Genomic DNA, 18,439 nt, shown 5'->3' with positions numbered 1-18,439 from the left:
TTTTTTTTCTTTTTTTTTTTTAGGACTAGATTTCTTAATGCCGCTTACCCATTTAACCCATTACCCCTCCAGCAACCCTCTGTTTGTTCTCTATATTATTTTCTCTTATGTTTTGTTCCCCTGTTTTTCTATTATTTTTGCTTCCCTTCCCTTATGTTAATCTGTTTTGTATCTTAAATTCCTCATATGAGTGAAGTCATACGATACTTGTTTTTCTCTAATTTCGCTTAGCATAGTACTCTCTAGTTCTATCCATGTAGTTGCTAATGGCGAGGTTTCCTTCTTTTTGATTACCAAGTAATACTCCATTTGTGTGTGTGTGTGTGTGTGTGTGTGTGTGTGTGTGTGTGTGTGTGTATAGACACACACACACACATCACATCTTTATCCATTCATCCATCGATGGTCACTTGGGCTCTTTCTGTACTTTGGCTATTGTCAATGGCGCTGCTATAAACGTTGGGGTGCAATGACCCTTCAAAACAGCACTCCTGTGTCCCTTGGATGAATACCTAGTAGTGCAATTGCTGGGTCATAGAGTACTATTTTTAGTTTTTTGAGGAACCTCCATACTGTTTTCCAGAGTGGCTACACCAGTTTGCATTTCCATGTGTCTTGTTAGTTCTTTATAAGATTAGCTGTGGCAGGTTAAGACTTCATAGTACATCTGCTATATTTTTATAAAGAATTTTTAGTGATGGGGAGAGTGCTTAACATATAGTAGATGAAAGAAGCAGTATAGAATTGTATGTACAGAGTAATATCAACCGTATGGAGAAATGAAAAGTGGCTCAAGATGCATAAAGTGGTTGTCTCTGGGTTGTGATAGTATGCATGGTTAAAAAAATACTTTTGTTTTCTTACTCCTCAGTGGTTACCATGCTTTTGTAATCATTGGGAAAGAAAAAATGAAAGAGAATAAAGACGAAATGAAAATTAAAACTCTTAAGTGGGTCTGCATTTTAAGAATATCCTTTTTTTGAACTTGATCCATTTCAATATTAGATCTTTGAGAATACACTAATTTTTTGACAGTGGTTAAAATTTTATATTTATTTACTTTTTTTCTTTAAAGATACTCCTGGGCATGGAAGCGGATGGGCTGAGACTCCTCGAACAGATCGAGGTGGAGATTCAATTGGTGAAACACCAACTCCTGGAGCCAGTAAAAGAAAGTCACGTTGGGATGAAACACCAGCTAGTCAGATGGGTGGAAGCACTCCTGTTCTGACACCTGGAAAGACACCAATTGGCACACCAGCCATGAACATGGCTACCCCTACTCCAGGTAGAAACTTTCCCATTGGAAATACTTTTTACCGGAAATATTTTGAATGTTTTTCTCTGAGGTATTCTGTATGTTATTAATGTTTATTTTTAGCAAGAATGACCAGATATAAAAAGAAGTCTTGATTTGAGTTGATAATATAAAGCAATTATGAGAGTAACTGTCTTATATCCCAAGGACCTATGTAATGATAAAGACTTAACGCTATAGATTGTTACAGAAATTTGCTTTTTTTGGTAGGTCACATAATGAGTATGACTCCCGAACAGCTTCAAGCTTGGAGGTGGGAAAGAGAAATTGATGAGAGAAACCGTCCACTTTCTGATGAAGAATTAGATGCCATGTTTCCAGAAGGATATAAGGTAATGTGGTATTTATAATGTGAATTTTCTTTAAGTGTTCTTTGAAAAAATTAATTGGTCAGGTTTACATTGGCTTTGCCCAGATTTACTACTGTTAATTCTTTTAGCTATTTCCAAAAAGTAATAGCGTTGAAAAACTGAATGATACAAAGCTTTTATTGCTTTTGGAAAGTGAGAAATTTCAAGGACTTCTAGGACCATACTTTGAGAACTTGCTGCCTTTGGGATATGGAATAGCTTGTTGCTTCAGTTCATCATAGTCTCAGGATTAAGCTCACATTAGATCATGGTTATTTTACTTTGTGTTTCACAAGATTTTGTGTATTTAAATTCATGGATTGCAAATGAACACAAAGAATATTGTTTTTACTGTATCAAGTTAAAGTTTAGTTTGAGTTATAAAATGTACCTGGCATTCAGGGACCATTTGCTGGTCTAAAGGTAGTCTGTGGTCATATAGCTGGAACTAGATTCCGATGGCCTCTACAGAGCCTTACATTGCTGGTGCCCATTGCTTTTAAGAGTTTGTATATGTATGTTTTTCCCCCTTGTTAGTTTTGTATTAGAGTGTTTCAAGTGTTCATGAATTTCTGCTTTAAACTTGTTGTAGCCTCCACATAATGCTGTGGGTATAGACATTTCTGCAACTTACTGTTGACTTCCTGAATGTCTTCTCAGTTACAGTCATTGATTACCTTAATATCCATAGGAGATAAAAATCTTTCTTAGTGAATCTTAAGTGAATTTCTTGGTTTAATCAATGGTGTATTTTATAGGATCTTGGTAAATCTTTTGGTTTTAGTTTTTTGTTTGTTTTATTTTAGAGAGCACGAGCAGGGGAGAGGGGCAGAGGGAGAGAGAGACTCTTAAGCAGGCTCTGCACTGAGTGGACCAACACGGGGCTCAATCCCATGACGAGATCATGACCTGAGTTGAAATCAGGAGACGCTCAACTGACTGAGCTACTCAGGCACCCCAGATTTAGTTTTTATACATTTTGTCAAGCAACTTAAATACTAAGATTCTTGCTTTTACGGTGCAGAGATTTGTATGAATCTAAATTTTAACTTTATTAAAATTAACCCTTTATATATTATGTGCACTTTGTGAACTTATTTCCATTTATGACATGTCGGCTCACCAACATGTTTATATAGATTAATGTTTGAGAGTGATCAGAATTTTATAAGCCTGCTTCATGTATCTACTCATTTCCCCACATTACTAATATTCTTAATGTGCTTTTTAATCAGCAAATGAGAAATGTTTGTCATACAGATTTAAAAAAAAAATTTTTAATGTTTATTCCTTTTGAGAGAAAGAACAAGAATGAGGCGGGGAGGGGTAAAGAGGGAGGGAGACACAGAATCTGAAGCAGGCTCCAGGTTCTAAGTTGGTCAGTACAGACCCTGATGCGGTGCTCAAACTCATGCACTGTGAGATCATGTGACCTGAACTGAAGTTGGATGCTTAACCGACTGAGCCACCCAGGTGTCCCTGTTACACAGATTTTAAATGATAGAACAAGCAGGAAGCTTCTTAGCTAATAAACTGTTAAGATATTTTAAATACAAATATTATTGTGTTATTTTATAAAGTCAAGAAAATCCTAAACTGTCTTTTAACTGTATTAGGTACTTCCCCCTCCAGCTGGTTATGTTCCTATTCGAACTCCAGCTCGAAAGCTGACAGCAACTCCAACGCCTTTGGGTGGTATGACTGGTTTCCACATGCAAACTGAAGATAGAACAATGAAAAGTGTTAATGACCAACCATCTGGGAATCTGCCATTTTTAAAACCTGATGATATTCAGTACTTTGATAAACTTTTGGTAAGTGATAATAGCAGAACTGAAATACCATTTTTTATTTAGGACTTAGAAATCACAGTATCTTAATCTAACTGCATTTTCTTTTTTTTTTTTTTTTGCTGTTAGGTTGATGTTGATGAATCAACACTTAGTCCAGAAGAGCAAAAAGAGAGAAAAATAATGAAGCTTCTTTTAAAAATTAAGAATGGAACACCTCCAATGAGAAAGGTAAGTACTAGTTCATTACATCGTCATGTTCACTATAGTTTTATGTTTAGAAATTTATAATTAATCTCTTCATCTTTACCATGGGCATAGTGTAAGGGAAAGAAAGGTGTAGTATGAAGGATTTAATTTTTTTAATCAAACAGCTTTATGCTAATACAGATGCTGAAAAATGAGATTCTCCTTTTTGTTCTCCGGGCCTTTTTATAAATTTTTTTTTTAAGTTTATTTATTTTGAGAGATGCAGAGATCTGCAAGAGCGCTAGCCAGGGAGGGGCAAAGAGAAAGGGAGAGAGAATTTCAAGCAGGCTCCATCTTAGAAACTGTGAGATCATGACCTGAAGCAAAATCAAGAGTCAGATGTGACTGAGCCACTCAGACGCCCCTCTAACTTCAGAGTAATTTGATGGGAATGCACTTATGCTAATGTGTAAGATGTCTGTGAAGTTTATACTAAAAATATTAAGGTAAAGAAAATCATGGAGTAATTAGTTCTTTCAGAATGCTTAATTATAAGGGAATATACCTTCTACTCTTTTTTTCCCCCCCCAGGCTGCATTGCGTCAGATTACTGATAAAGCTCGTGAATTTGGAGCTGGTCCTTTGTTTAATCAGATTCTTCCTCTACTGATGTCTCCTACACTTGAGGATCAAGAGCGTCATTTACTTGTGAAAGTTATTGATCGAATATTATACAAACTTGATGACTTAGTTCGACCATATGTGCACAAGGTGTGTTGTTCTAATTAGTGTTTCTAATAGTTGGATAATTTTTAATATAAAAACAATTAATGGATTTCTTAAGTTACTTATTATTTGTGAAATTTAAAAAATTCTTAAAAGGTAATAGCTGATGCATGCATTCACAACAAAAAAGGGAAATTTCACCCCCCTGTAAGACACTCCACAGAGTTAACCAATATTATATTTATATGTCCTCTTAGACCTTTTTCTTTGCACAAGTATATATCACACGTATACAAATGTATGTGTGTAGATATTGAAGGAACTTTTTGTCATCTTGACTAAAATGGTTTCATATTATTCATACTTTTTCATTTACTTTTATTGGTATTATGTTAGGGTAAGAAAAGATACATGTCTGTAGCATGCCATTTGGTGTTAAGGACCCATCTTTTTGCTGGTGGTAATAATGGCTTAGAATTGTTAAGTGAAGATCAGTGTAGTTTTTTTTTTTATGAATTTTTTTCAAATTTTTTAATGTTTGGTTTTGAGAGAGAGAGAGAAAGAGTAAGTGGGGGAGGGCAAAGAGAGAGGGAGACACAGAATATGAAGCAGGTTCCAGGCCCTGAGCTGTCAGCACAGAGCCCGATGTGGGGCTTGAACCCACGAGACATGAGATCATGACCTGAGCCAAAGTCGGATGCTTAACTGACTGAGCCACCCAGGTGCTCCAGAAGTTGTTATTTTTTTAAATATTGAATATTTGTTACTCTGTGATGAACAGTTCTCCCCAGTTTTTATATGGGGTTTGAAATTATGTAATTAAAATTTTTAATTGTCCCTTGTTACAAAGTCCCGGTAATTATAAATTTCCTAGCAAAATATGTTTTGTATGCTTGTGTGTATAAATTACATAAATGACCTATAATAAAATTTTTTCAATATGTATTTAATTTTCTTACACGAGTATGGCATTAGTAATTGGTGTGAAAGTGTAGCTCTTTTTCGTTTTCAGATCCTTGTGGTCATTGAACCATTGCTAATTGATGAAGATTACTATGCTAGAGTGGAAGGTCGAGAGATTATTTCTAATTTGGCAAAGGTAATTTACATTATATTTCTAGAGAAGAAAGTTTTGTATCCATTGATGGGATTATTTGATTATAGAAGGAAAGCGTTGAGGGTTAATGTTATCAGCTGATGAGTGTCCTTCTTGACTTTTTAGGCTGCTGGTCTGGCTACTATGATCTCTACCATGAGACCTGATATAGATAACATGGATGAGTATGTTCGTAACACAACAGCTAGAGCTTTTGCTGTTGTAGCCTCTGCCCTGGGCATTCCTTCATTGTTGCCCTTCTTAAAAGCTGTGTGTAAAAGTAAGAAGTCCTGGCAAGCGAGACACACTGGTATTAAGATTGTACAGCAGATAGCTATTCTTATGGGCTGTGCCATCTTGCCACATCTCAGAAGTTTAGTTGAAATCATTGAGCATGGTAAGTTGTGATATAACTTCATTTCTTTAAAAATTATTTTTACTTATTAAAAAAGTTTTTTTTTTTTTAATTTTTTTTTTTTTTCAACGTTTATTTATTTTTGGGACAGAGAGAGACAGAGCATGAACGGGGGAGGAGCAGAGAGAGAGGGAGACACAGAATCGGAAACAGGCTCCAGGCTCTGAGCCATCAGCCCAGAGCCTGACGCGGGGCTCGAACTCACGGACCGCGAGATCGTGACCTGGCTGAAGTTGGACGCTTAACCGACTGCGCCACCCAGGCGCCCCTAAAAAAGTTTTTTTTTTAATGTTTATATTTGAGAGAGAGAGAGAGACTGAGTTTGAGCAGGGGAGGGGCAGAGAGACGGAGACAGAATCTGAAACAGGTTCCAGACTCTGAGCTGCCAGCATAGAGCCCGATGCAGGGCTTGAACTCAAGATGAGCAGTGAGGTCATAACCTGAGCCAAAGTCAGATGCTTAACCGACTGAACCACCCAGGCGCCCCATTACTTCATCTTTTGTAAAATAGGTGTCCTGAAATTTGGGCTACTGATTTAGAGAGATAAATGGAAGGGTTCTACCTACAAAAACCCCACATAATTTGTGATGGGGTTTATTACGTTATCTGCTAATAGGCTTTGGTTCATATTGGCTTTTGTCTGATTTTGTCTAGTATGAACAGATTCTTCATTTTGACTAAATAATGAGCTTGTGAAAATTAAGTAATGTTGTCACTTAGTTACAAACTGTGTTTGTTTTTTTCTAGGTCTTGTGGATGAGCAACAGAAAGTTCGGACCATTAGTGCTTTGGCCATTGCTGCCTTGGCTGAAGCAGCAACTCCTTATGGTATCGAATCTTTTGATTCTGTGTTAAAGCCTCTATGGAAGGGTATCCGTCAACACAGAGGAAAGGTAGGTTTGGTTCACCAGATAGATTTTATATTTCTTTTCATTTCCACTCATTGAAGTTAAGGCAATTAAATCTAACTTACTAAGTATACATATTTTTTTTACTTTAAAATAGGGTCTGGCTGCTTTCTTAAAGGCTATTGGCTATCTTATTCCTCTTATGGATGCAGAATATGCAAACTACTATACTAGAGAAGTGATGTTAATCCTTATTCGAGAATTTCAGTCACCTGATGAAGAAATGAAGAAAATTGTGCTGAAGGTAAGTATTCCAAATTGTTGTCACGGATTGATTCACGTAAATTGGGTGTGTTTCATGGTTCAGAGAATGTTAAAGCCCAAAACTATTTAACTATTGTTAAACCAAGACTGTATTTACTATTGTTTTTTAACCTTTTAGGTGGTAAAGCAGTGTTGTGGAACAGATGGTGTAGAAGCAAACTACATTAAAACAGAGATTCTTCCTCCTTTTTTTAAACACTTCTGGCAACACAGAATGGCTTTGGATAGAAGAAATTACCGACAGGTAAACTTTCATTGTAAAAAATATTTTATCTTTTTTTTTTTTTTGACAGTGAGCATGAGTTGGGGAGGGGCAGAGGAAAAGGAAGAGAGAATCTTAAGCAGGTTCCACACCCAGCGCAGAGCCCACCATGGGGTTTAAGGGGCTCTATCTCAGGAACGTGAGGTCATGACCTGAGCCAAAATCAAGAGTCAGACACTTAACTGAGCCACTCAGGCCCCCCGTAAAACATATTTTCAAAGGGTGCCTGGCTGGCTCAGTTGGTAGAGCATATGACTCTTGATCTCAGGGTTGTGAGTTGAAGCTTCATATTGGTCATGGAACCTACTGAAGAAAATATTTTTAAATAATGTTTTCAACTAATTCTTTAGTTAATTTGAATGAATATTAAACATTGTTTTTGCCCTGGTCTCAAAATATGTGCTTGATTATAAAAGGAGATGTATTTAGTCAGCTAATTAACTTCCATTTTGATTTTGCATTCTAGGATAAATACTCAACTATGAATTAATGTCTTTGTCTAGTTAAAAGAAGTACTTAATCTGGGCTAGGTGAAACATGAGTACAATCTTACCTTAAATCATTTTGACTTACTCTCATGTTTATGTTTTTTGGGTTACCTTTCTCTTAAAAGTTTTTGAAACCGGAATTAACTGTTCTCAGCCTACTTGCTGGCTTGGATAATACCTAAAAGGTTTCTTTCCTCCTGTCTTTAGTTAGTTGATACTACTGTGGAATTGGCAAACAAAGTAGGTGCAGCAGAAATTATTTCCAGGATTGTGGATGATCTGAAGGATGAAGCTGAACAGTACAGAAAAATGGTGATGGAGACAATTGAGAAAATTATGGGCAACTTGGGAGCAGCAGATATTGATCATAAACTTGAAGAACAGTTGATTGATGGTATTCTTTATGCTTTCCAAGAACAGACTACAGAGGTAATGATACAGATTATTACAACAAATTGCTGCTGACCTTTATATTTGTAAAACACATTACTTTTCAACCAAATAATTATCACTGAAAAGTAATTTGAAATTTTAAAAGTGCTCATGTTCTCATTTCAGTTGTCTATGATTTAAATTTTTTAGATTTGATTTTGTTAAATTAATCTTAGTATATTTAAAATTTGTTTTAATGTTTTGTTTTTTTGAGAGAGAGAGAGAGAGAGAAAGTACAAGTAGAGAAGGGGCAGAGAGAGAGGGAGACACAGAATCTGAAGCAGGCTCCAGGCTCTGAGTTATCAGCACAGAGCCCAACACAGGGCCTGATCCCACGAACCATGAGGTCACGACCTGAACTGAAGTCGGACGCTGAACCGACTGAGCCACCCAGACACCTCTGAATATTAGTATATTTAAACTATTCGGGCACAAACTGAATTGTAGTCTCAATGAATGTAGTTTTTAAATTTAACGTTGCTTTTCTTTTTTTAGGACTCTGTAATGTTGAATGGCTTTGGCACAGTGGTCAATGCTCTTGGCAAACGAGTCAAACCTTACTTGCCTCAGATCTGTGGTACAGTTTTGTGGCGTTTAAATAACAAATCAGCAAAAGTTAGGCAACAGGCAGCTGACTTGATTTCTCGAACTGCTGTTGTCATGAAGACTTGTCAAGAGGTAAACTTTTCTATCAGATTGTTATTTTCCCACCAAATAGTTCCATGTGAATAGTAACATTTTAACTTTTTTTTTTTTTTTTAATTATTACAGGAAAAATTGATGGGGCACTTGGGTGTTGTTTTGTATGAGTATTTGGGTGAAGAATACCCTGAAGTATTGGGCAGCATTCTTGGAGCATTGAAGGCCATTGTAAATGTAATAGGTATGGAATTTGCTGGTCATGAAAGAATTTTTTTATTTTGTTTTTTTAAGTTTCTTTTTTTGAAAGTAAGATACAGAATCACATTTAGGAATTGAGTAATGATTTCTGATACATGGTTTTAAGCACTTCAGAATCATAGTTAAGTCAGGATGTCATGAAAGTTGTTTCCTAAAACTCATTTATATTGTACTTTAAACAGAGAAAAGAGGGCAAGTTTAGGACCTGTAAAGAGAGGTGAGAATAGTTACCAACTCAAAAAACTTTGAAGTCATGGAATAGAGAATCCTAATAAAAACAGTGTCTCACCTGAATGAAACGTATTTGAAGGGTGTGAGGAAACAATGCTGAAGTTTTAGTTTTAGGAGACGAAACATTATATATTTCTTTACCCTTGAATTAATAAATGATTATGGCAGGTTTTTCTGTTTGCTGTCATGTTTCAGGAACATAACCAGAGAGAAAAGTGGATTTATCAAGTTGTTGTCTCATTTTTATTTATATCCAATTCTTTATCCATTCAGTTTTCTAACCCAAAGCAAAACACAAGTACATTACAAATGTCCCCTTGGGTATGGAGAGCAAAGCTTTCATTATTTAAGAAAATTATGATGTAGCAAACAAATGGTCTCTTCTCTTTAATGTTTACTGTAGTTGAACATGACTTCTGCAAAAGTAACTTCTGTATGGTTAAGAAGAGCCAAAATAACCTAGCAGGAGGTCAGAATAGCTGACTGATAGCCACTGTTTTTCTCATTTTAGTAAGGGGTTTTTATGCAGTATAGGAGATCTTTGAACCATTGCATTGACATGTAATCCCCAATTTAGCCCTGTCTTCTATACCTGAAGATAGCTACTTGCCAAAAATCAGTTACTTGGCCACTTAAGGGACTCTGGTTTGCAGGGAGTTGTAAACCATATTGTTGGTCAGGGAAACATGGGAAAAGCAATGGAGAGAGAATCAGAACAAGCAGTTCTAGTTAGAGCAAGAGCCCCTGCCAGCTGCCTCCTTTTTTCTCTCTTCATAGGTGTAAATACCATCCAAGTATGCCCTGCATTGCAGGGAGACTGGAGATCTGTTTGTTTTGCAGTTAAAGGGTAAGGGGGCCCTTTCTGGAAAATTTTGCTTTAATTTACATGTCTGCCTCTGGCTTATATTGTTGTGTATGGCCGGAACATAAACTGTCCCCATATTTAAATATGAGTGTACAAATACATTTCAGAACCAAATAAAACTCTTCTGTTGTTGAGTATCCATCATTTTTTAAATCACTTCACTAATTTCTTTTCATTTCTATGCATAATCAGAAGTTGTTAATAAAAAGTTAAAAACAATTCTGAGTCTGGTCAGAATATGGGGCTTTTTCTTTCCATAGGCAGCTGTAAGTTTATATTTATGCCTAGTCATCTATATTACGTTGCTAAGTAAAAGGTAAAATGAACAAGTTATAGTTCAAATGTTTATTGATAGTGTGTTGACTTCTATTAAATAGGTATGCATAAGATGACCCCACCAATTAAAGATCTCCTGCCTAGACTCACCCCCATCTTAAAGAACAGGCATGAAAAAGTACAAGAGAATTGTATTGATCTTGTTGGACGTATTGCTGACAGGTAAGCAGATTGCCTAAACATTTTTATGAACAGTATCGGTTTTTACGTTTAGCTACTTTTTTATTCACTTTGCAAATATGCTTAATGTTGCTAATACAAACATATATGGTAAGACTATCTGGTGAAATGTTCTGTGAAATTTCAATTTGAGATGGTGATTAGAGGTGGCAATATAATTTTTAAGATTACTGCTTAAACTGAGTAGATAGTCATGTTTTGAGAACTGAATTTGCAAGTTTACCTTCTAAAATTTATTATTGTCAGAATTAACTTTTTTCTTTTTAAATTAGGGGAGCTGAGTATGTGTCTGCGAGAGAATGGATGAGGATTTGTTTTGAGCTTCTGGAGCTCTTAAAAGCTCACAAAAAAGCTATTCGTAGAGCCACGGTCAACACATTTGGTTACATTGCAAAGGCCATTGGGTGAGTATTACTTACTTTTATGTATTTTTAATTTTGTTATAAACCCACTGTGTTGAAAAATGCTTTTATTTCTGTAGTAATCTCTAAAAGTGTGGTGTGAATAATGCAGGTGAGAAAGCATATCGTTTAACACTGACCTCCAGTTTTTGAAATGTTTTCTTAAATTTTAAATTGAATTAAAATGTATGGAGAGTTTTAAAATTTATTTTAATCACACCTCAGGTATTTTCAGAAAGGAAAACAGTACCATCTTTAGAATAATTTCAGATTTTAGCTGGTCCCTTTCAGGTATTGTTTAAAATATTAAGGGCAGTTCTTAATAAAACAATGAGCATAATTCAGGTCTCATGTTAATACTTTGTGTTTTTAAAATATTTTTCTAAAGCGAATCCACAGACAACTGAAATTATAACTAGTAGATAATTTGTGGTTATTTGCTCATCTCATCAGAACCAAACTAGAAGAAGTAGTCATTGTACAAAATGAGATACCACACATACATGTGGTTTAATAACAAAATGTTTTTAAGCAATACAACATAATAAAACCCAGATTAATTAGAGTCTCCTTACCCCCTCCCTGTCTTTTGGTAGCAGTAGTAGAATAATTTATTTCAGCGGTGGTATAGTTAAGACTTTTGCAATGAATAGCTTTTGTGCTTTTTTAGCTTCAGTGTCTGTGGTGAAATAAATGCTTAGTGAATAGATGTTACAAAGGTGTGTGGGCGGGAAGGCAAGAAAAGAAAGGTAGATTATGTATTGAGGCATGAGAGACCACAGTTAGGATACTACTGCCTAGCTCTGGTGGCCATATTTTGACCAGTCTAGAATTGTTCAGTCTAAAACTTCTTTATATTTTAGGAAGTTCACTAAAGACTAAAAATTACATTTGAAAATTACTAACCATTTGAATTTTTTTCTTCAACATATATTTTAATTTGATGAAGTTTTTAAGTGGAAATAAGTACCAGTGCTAAGTGACATTGTATTTAATCATAAAATTACAAAGTTGCCAATAATTATTTACCATAAAGTTTTATTTCTTTACATTTTTTTCTTTCCAAAATTTGACTTACAATCTGACAGATTGCTGACACATTTATTTTTTTCAGTCCTCATGATGTATTGGCTACACTCTTAAACAACCTCAAAGTTCAGGAAAGGCAGAACAGAGTTTGTACCACTGTAGCAATAGCTATTGTTGCCGAAACGTGTTCACCCTTCACAGTACTACCTGCCTTAATGAATGAATACAGAGTTCCTGAGCTGAATGTCCAAAATGGAGTCTTAAAATCACTTTCCTTCTTGTTTGAATATATTGGTGAAATGGGAAAGGACTACATTTATGCTGTAACACCGTTACTTGAAGATGCTTTAATGGATAGGTAAGTGACCTGAATTAAATGCAAGAAAGAAATAGTTATAATTCTTCCTTTATTTTAGAACTTATTGAAATAATTATTATGTGACCTATTTGTTAGTGATGCAGTTAAAGAAGGGGGACTATGAGACTGAATTTTTATGGAAGTGAACATGACCATTCTCTCCAAATAACATTTATGCTATAGTGGATCCCCAAATTTTTTTTTAGGTGCTCCCTCCCCTTTTAAGCCCCCCTTTCATATCTTTAGACTAAATACATTTTGAAAAGCAGTGATTGGTAAACTTTTGTTTTAAAAATTAATTGAAGTCATGGGGTACAGGGGCAGTTCAGTTGGTTGAGCATCCAACTCTTGATTTCAGCTCAAGTCATGATCCCAGGATCATGTGATGATCAAACTGCAAATCCACGCTTAGCGTGGTGCCTGCTCGGGATTCTCTCTCCCCTTGCTCCTCTTTCCCAGGTGTGTACTCTCTCTCTAAAATAAAGGACAAGGAAAGAAATTAATTAAAGTCAAATATAGTTGGAGGAAATGATGAGCATGAGCTTATTGGTGTGGCAAAGAGACCTGATCTATTTAGCTTTTTATTAGTGCATGCGAAGCAAAGATTATTATTAGGCTTTGTAACTACTGAACATAGTTATATTATTCCCATTTTAGGCCCCCAGTTATTCAGACATTGACCACTGATACAGGACTGCTTGAGTTATTTGATAGATTCCTGATACCTTTAATTATCTGGACCGACATACAGCTTTAAACACCAAAGTAATTCATGTAAAGAAAGGTTCAGGGTCCAGGTAGTAAGGGAAGGGGTGCTTGGGTAGCTCAGTCACTTGAACATCTAATTTTTGTTCTTTGGCTCAGTCCATGATCTCTCGGTTCATGAGTTCAAGCCCCATGTCGGGCTCTGTACTGACAGCTCAGAGCGTGCTTGGGATTCTCTCTCTACTTCCCCCTCCCCTTTCTCTCTCTTTCTCAAAATAAATAAACAAAAAAGTCCCAAGTTGTAAGGGAAATGACTGTTTTAGCTCTTTATTTTTCAAGAAAGATAAGGTATCCAAATTAGAAGCAATTCAATTAGTTTTGTGTACACATTAAAGTTACTTATTAATGACGTTCCAAAAGGGAGGCTTAACAGGATCAGCAAGTTACCAACAAGGTATAAATGCATGGAAGACATAGAGACAGACTAAGAATCAGGTTCTATAAAAGTCTAGCCACCTGGGGCCCAGTAAATCCGAAGCATATTGTTCCATATTCCTCAGTGAGGTGTGCCTGACCATCAGAGTGCAACCATCAAAGTATGTGACCTGCAGTTAAAATTTATATTCTATGTACTATTTTTTTCTTAAATTTTTTAAATGTTTATTTACTTTTGAGAGACAAAGCATGAGTGGGGGAGGGGCAAGGAGAGGCTGCCTGCTGAAGCAGGCTCCAGGCTCTGGAGCCCAGCACGGGGCACGAACCCATGAACTGGGAGATCCTGACCTGATCCGAAGTTGGCCACTAAACTGACTGAGCCACCCACGCACCCCTCTGTGTACTATTAAGTTGAGGTGTAACTTGTCAAAAACTTCCAAATGAAAAGAGACAAATACCTTTGGGAAATTGATTAATGAGGAATGCTGCTTTACTATAAAGTGTACTTGATTAAGTGTTGTTATAGTAAGTAAGAAATAAGGATGCTAGCAAGTTCAGTGTTTTTTCTTCTATCTTTAAGGTGTTGTTACCTTTGAGGGCAAAGTGTATGAACTTGTTGTTTATACTCATCACCAACTTATCTGATGTTTTTCCCAGCTGAGTCACTGTAGAATAAATAACTCCATGATTTGTCATAAATTCAGTTAACATGGGAGATGATAGAATTCTTACTCTTTTGGTTTGAAAAAATTTTTGGTCCTTCTCCCCAAATTGCATTTTTGAATGAAACTTAAAATTTACAAGGGAAGGGTTTTAATTTTAATTTAGTTGTCTCTTATATAGCAGTGTTGAATCACTTTTCAAGTCTATTAAATTGATAAGAGTTTAAAATGAGATTACTGTTATTCATATCTAAGAGTCATGTATCCCCTCTTTAGTAGCATACTAAAAATGCACTGCACAGAGCTCTCTTGCTCATATTCCTTTCAAAGGTTAATTGGGAATTACTTATTTTTGAGCCACAGTGAAGTTTGCGTCATTAAAGTAAAAATTCTCAAGGGGAATCCTGAATCTGATACAGAATGTTGTATATTCTAAAGGCATTTTATATCAGGTACATAAAGTATGAGATGTTTGCATTTGTTCCCTGCACCGAATTTGTAATTTAGTTTCTAATTAGGACAGGTAAGTGTTTCCTGTAAAACTAAGACCATTTACACAAGAGGGTTTTTCTTTTTCCACCTGCTACAGGGACCTTGTACACAGACAGACGGCTAGTGCAGTGGTGCAACACATGTCACTTGGGGTTTATGGATTTGGTTGTGAAGATTCACTGAATCACTTGTTGAACTATGTATGGCCCAATGTGTTTGAGACCTCGCCCCATGTAATTCAAGCAGTTATGGGAGCCCTGGAGGGCCTGAGAGTTGCTATTGGACCATGTAGAATGTTACAGTATTGTTTACAGGTAAGGTTAAGATTTTTAAAAGGTTACTCCATGAAAAAAAAATAGTTGAATTAAGTCACTGTTCTTAATTATGAGTAGGCTAGTTTGTACCATATGGGAAAACAGTTGTGGGGGGAGAAGAGATTAGATTTTGTCTTAGCTTGTTGCAATTTTGTGCCTTTGTCAGGTTTTTTTCTCTTAAAGAGAAATGTTTGGAATCCCATCTTTATGGTTTGTTGGTTAGTTGTGCTAAGGTTATATATGTTACTGAAAATTGAAATAATATAACTTTCTAATTACTCTAGGGTTTGTTTCACCCGGCCCGGAAAGTCAGAGACGTGTATTGGAAAATTTACAACTCCATCTACATTGGTTCACAGGATGCTCTCATAGCACATTACCCAAGAATCTACAATGATGATAAGAACACCTATATTCGTTATGAACTTGACTATATCTTATAACTTTATTGTTTATTTTGTGTTTAATGCACAGCTGTTTCACCTCTTAAACTTGCTTCGATTTGGTGATGTAAACTTTTAAACATTGCAGATCAGTGTAGAACTGGTCATAGAGGAAGAGCTAGAAATCCAGTAGCATGATTTTTAAATAACCTGTCTTTGTTTTTGATGTTAAACAGTAAATGCCAGTAGTGACCAAGAACACAGCGATTACACACACTATACTGGAGGGATTTCATTTTTAATTCATCTTTATGAAAATTTAGAATTCATTCCTTGTGTTTAAAGGGAATGTTTAATTGAGAAATAAACATTTGTGTACAAAATGCTAACTTGTGTGTGTTTTTTGAACATGACTTGTAAAATGCGGAACTTTGATAAAGTATTGGTTTGTGTAGAGTAAGTGGCTTAATTTTATTTTCTGTTACCTGGTTTATAGAAAGTAGTTAGCAGAATATAAACTATATAAAGTGATGGCATCTTTGTCCAATTCCATTGTTCTGTTGATAATGACATCAAGAAGAGTAGTAGCTTTGGGGGTGTTCACCTCAAACTAGCACAACTGTTCTATCACCATAGAGAATATAGCATCTTTGCTAACCTGTATTGAGTAATAATATTTTGCACTTACATAGCGCCTTTCATCTCTTGATTTCTCAAAATGCTTTATGAACATGTTTAGGAGAAATGATTTAAGTCATATCTAACTCTTGAGTCTGTGTTTAGAAAGTGGGTAAGGTATCTACTTTGAAATTGCTTTCTACTTAAGTATTGCTAATAGAATAAGACAATCTTTGGGCTCTTTCCCATGTCATAAGCCAGTACTCAACAATGTATTCAGTAAATACTTGTTGAACACTTAAACTGTATACCAGCCACTGTGCTTAGTGTAGGGGATGCAAAGGTGCTTTTGACCTGCCCCTTGCCCTTAAGAAATGCAGTATAATGGAAAAGGGGAGACATATCTAGTTGCGTATTACGTACTGTGTTACTACACAATTGCAGCAGCTAAAATGTCTAGGTTTGCTTAGATCTATAGATGTTAAGCATAAGTTGGAACACCATTTAATTTTAGAGGAACTAAGCATTAAGGTAGTGCTTACCATATTTTGGCAACTACTTTAAATATATTTTCAGCTTTTCCCAGAAATCCGACCAAAAATTTCTTCATTTTAGTACTTTGACTACCCATAGCAGTTTTGCCTCCTTATTTTAGTGCTTTGGTGAACTCGAATGGGAAATGAGATTCTACAGCAGAGTATGCATGGGATGGCTCTGCTACTTTAAGTAAAACTGTTACACTGTGACTAAGGAGTTTGTGCCTCCAACCGTTAACACTTAGTGCTTCCTGTGTTGGAGGCTTACATGACAGTTTGTAATTGGCTGACTTTTACAAAATGAATACTGAGCAGTAAAGGACTCTTCAGGCAGAAGTTGTAACTCCTTATTGTTCCTTGTGTAACATTGTGACAACATGTCAGCGTGTCCTAGAACACAATTTTCCAGATCTTTTTATTCTTTGAAGTTTTTGTAACAGTAGCCCCATTATAACTTTACATCTTACTATTCCTTGTAGTTTATGTCAAATGACCTTCAGTAATTTCTAATCATGAAAATTGCAGAAAATGGTTTTGAAGCCAGAATTTGGTTTTAAACTGGTCTTGGAAAAATTTAGTTGTATTTTCACCTCAAGAAGTTGGGTAACTTCAATTTTCTTGGGCCCTTCCTGTTTATGGAAAACATACCTGCTTTGTAGTGGCAAAATGGAGCAAAAGAGACCACTTTATATGACTTTTACTGATGCAAATCATTTGAAGGCAGGTGAGGGAAATACAGTTATGACCTTAAAGGATGGGACCAAATAGAGGCTCATAGGTGTTTGGATAATTTTATATGCTTATTGAATAAGGAAAGCATTTTGTGATACACTCATGTGAAAGACGCTATGTGAAGTTTTAACTCGTTCAAAGACTTTCTCTCTTTTGGTGTTTCTTAAAGCCAAACTTAAGCAGGAAGAAAATGTTCTTAAGGGATGACAGTGGGTGGGTTTTTCTGTGGGCTTTTGTTGGTTTTTCTGTGGGCCCTCTAATGGAATTGATCTCTTTGGCTGTTCAGTTTTTTCATATTGTATTTTTAAAATTTGTTGTACGGTGCCCTGTGAGCATCAAGTACCACCAGATGAATAAAACTTATTATATCTAAAGTCTTAGACCAGTTTTTAATCTTAGTTGACTATCGTTGTTGCACTACAGTGTTGTGGTTGTGCCATTTAAATAATATTGCTCTTTGGGTGGTTTTCCAGAAAAGGGAACTTCATAATGAAAAATCAAGAACTTTTTCTTTAAATTAAGAAACTGAAAACAATAGTGCCGCCCTATCTATGGGTTTGATTGCTTGACTCTTTGGTTTCTAGTGCTTCTTAAATCCCTTAGGTTAAAGGAAGTAGAAACTACAGCTATTACAATTTTTTCAGTTTTGGCATACTGACATTTTTGGTCAGATAACCTTTTCATTGTAGGGATCCTGTCCTGACAGATGCCAGTAGCACCCACCCCAGTTGTGACAACTAAAAATGCCTCCAGATCATGCCTCGTGTCCCTTGCAGGGCAAGATTTCCCTAGGTTGAGAACCATTCAGACTTGTTTAAACAGGATTCGTGTGATAAAATTAAAGCATGATGTATAAAGCATTTTCATTTTGGGCAACATTTGCCTAGGAAGTGACTAGAAATACTATTTCACAAATACTTAAACACCTACCTTGGGTTAAGTGCCACACCGGTGTTGGGGAAAGCAAGATGAAAGCATGTAAGATGCCAACTGACCTCAGGTCCTCAGAGCAGCTTGTGGTCC

General features: G+C 35.9%; 1 protein-coding gene across 3 annotated transcripts in view; it reads left to right on the top strand.

Annotated features, from left to right (window-relative positions):
- The window catches only part of SF3B1 (splicing factor 3b subunit 1), a 60,244-nt gene extending 42,454 nt beyond the window's left edge, over window positions 1-17,790 (top strand). For 2 of the 3 annotated variants that reach the window (XM_040475757.1, XM_040475758.1), the window contains 18 exons: window positions 1,076-1,288; window positions 1,529-1,650; window positions 3,285-3,482; window positions 3,588-3,689; window positions 4,239-4,418; window positions 5,386-5,472; window positions 5,596-5,866; window positions 6,633-6,778; window positions 6,891-7,037; window positions 7,176-7,301; window positions 8,015-8,236; window positions 8,735-8,917; window positions 9,011-9,122; window positions 10,613-10,733; window positions 11,024-11,155; window positions 12,267-12,539; window positions 14,931-15,147; window positions 15,432-17,790. In XM_040475757.1, the coding sequence (XP_040331691.1) occupies window positions 1,076-1,288; window positions 1,529-1,650; window positions 3,285-3,482; window positions 3,588-3,689; window positions 4,239-4,418; window positions 5,386-5,472; window positions 5,596-5,866; window positions 6,633-6,778; window positions 6,891-7,037; window positions 7,176-7,301; window positions 8,015-8,236; window positions 8,735-8,917; window positions 9,011-9,122; window positions 10,613-10,733; window positions 11,024-11,155; window positions 12,267-12,539; window positions 14,931-15,147; window positions 15,432-15,590 (3,011 nt within the window). In that variant the 3' untranslated portion in view covers window positions 15,591-17,790. Of the gene's footprint in view, window positions 1-1,075; window positions 1,289-1,528; window positions 1,651-3,284; window positions 3,483-3,587; window positions 3,690-4,238; window positions 4,419-5,385; window positions 5,473-5,595; window positions 5,867-6,632; window positions 6,779-6,890; window positions 7,038-7,175; window positions 7,302-8,014; window positions 8,237-8,734; window positions 8,918-9,010; window positions 9,123-10,147; window positions 10,218-10,612; window positions 10,734-11,023; window positions 11,156-12,266; window positions 12,540-14,930; window positions 15,148-15,431 lie in introns of those variants that run through there. The other variant, XM_040475759.1, reaches the window with a different exon arrangement.
- Window positions 17,791-18,439: the final 649 nt, after the last annotated feature.

Source organism: Herpailurus yagouaroundi, unplaced genomic scaffold (genome assembly GCF_014898765.1).
Source record: "Herpailurus yagouaroundi ecotype Mexico unplaced genomic scaffold, PumYag 140, whole genome shotgun sequence".
Classification (NCBI taxonomy): Eukaryota; Metazoa; Chordata; class Mammalia; order Carnivora; family Felidae; genus Herpailurus; species Herpailurus yagouaroundi.
The sequence above is the reverse complement of the archived record's forward strand: the minus strand, read 5'-3'. Positions and strand labels throughout refer to the sequence as shown.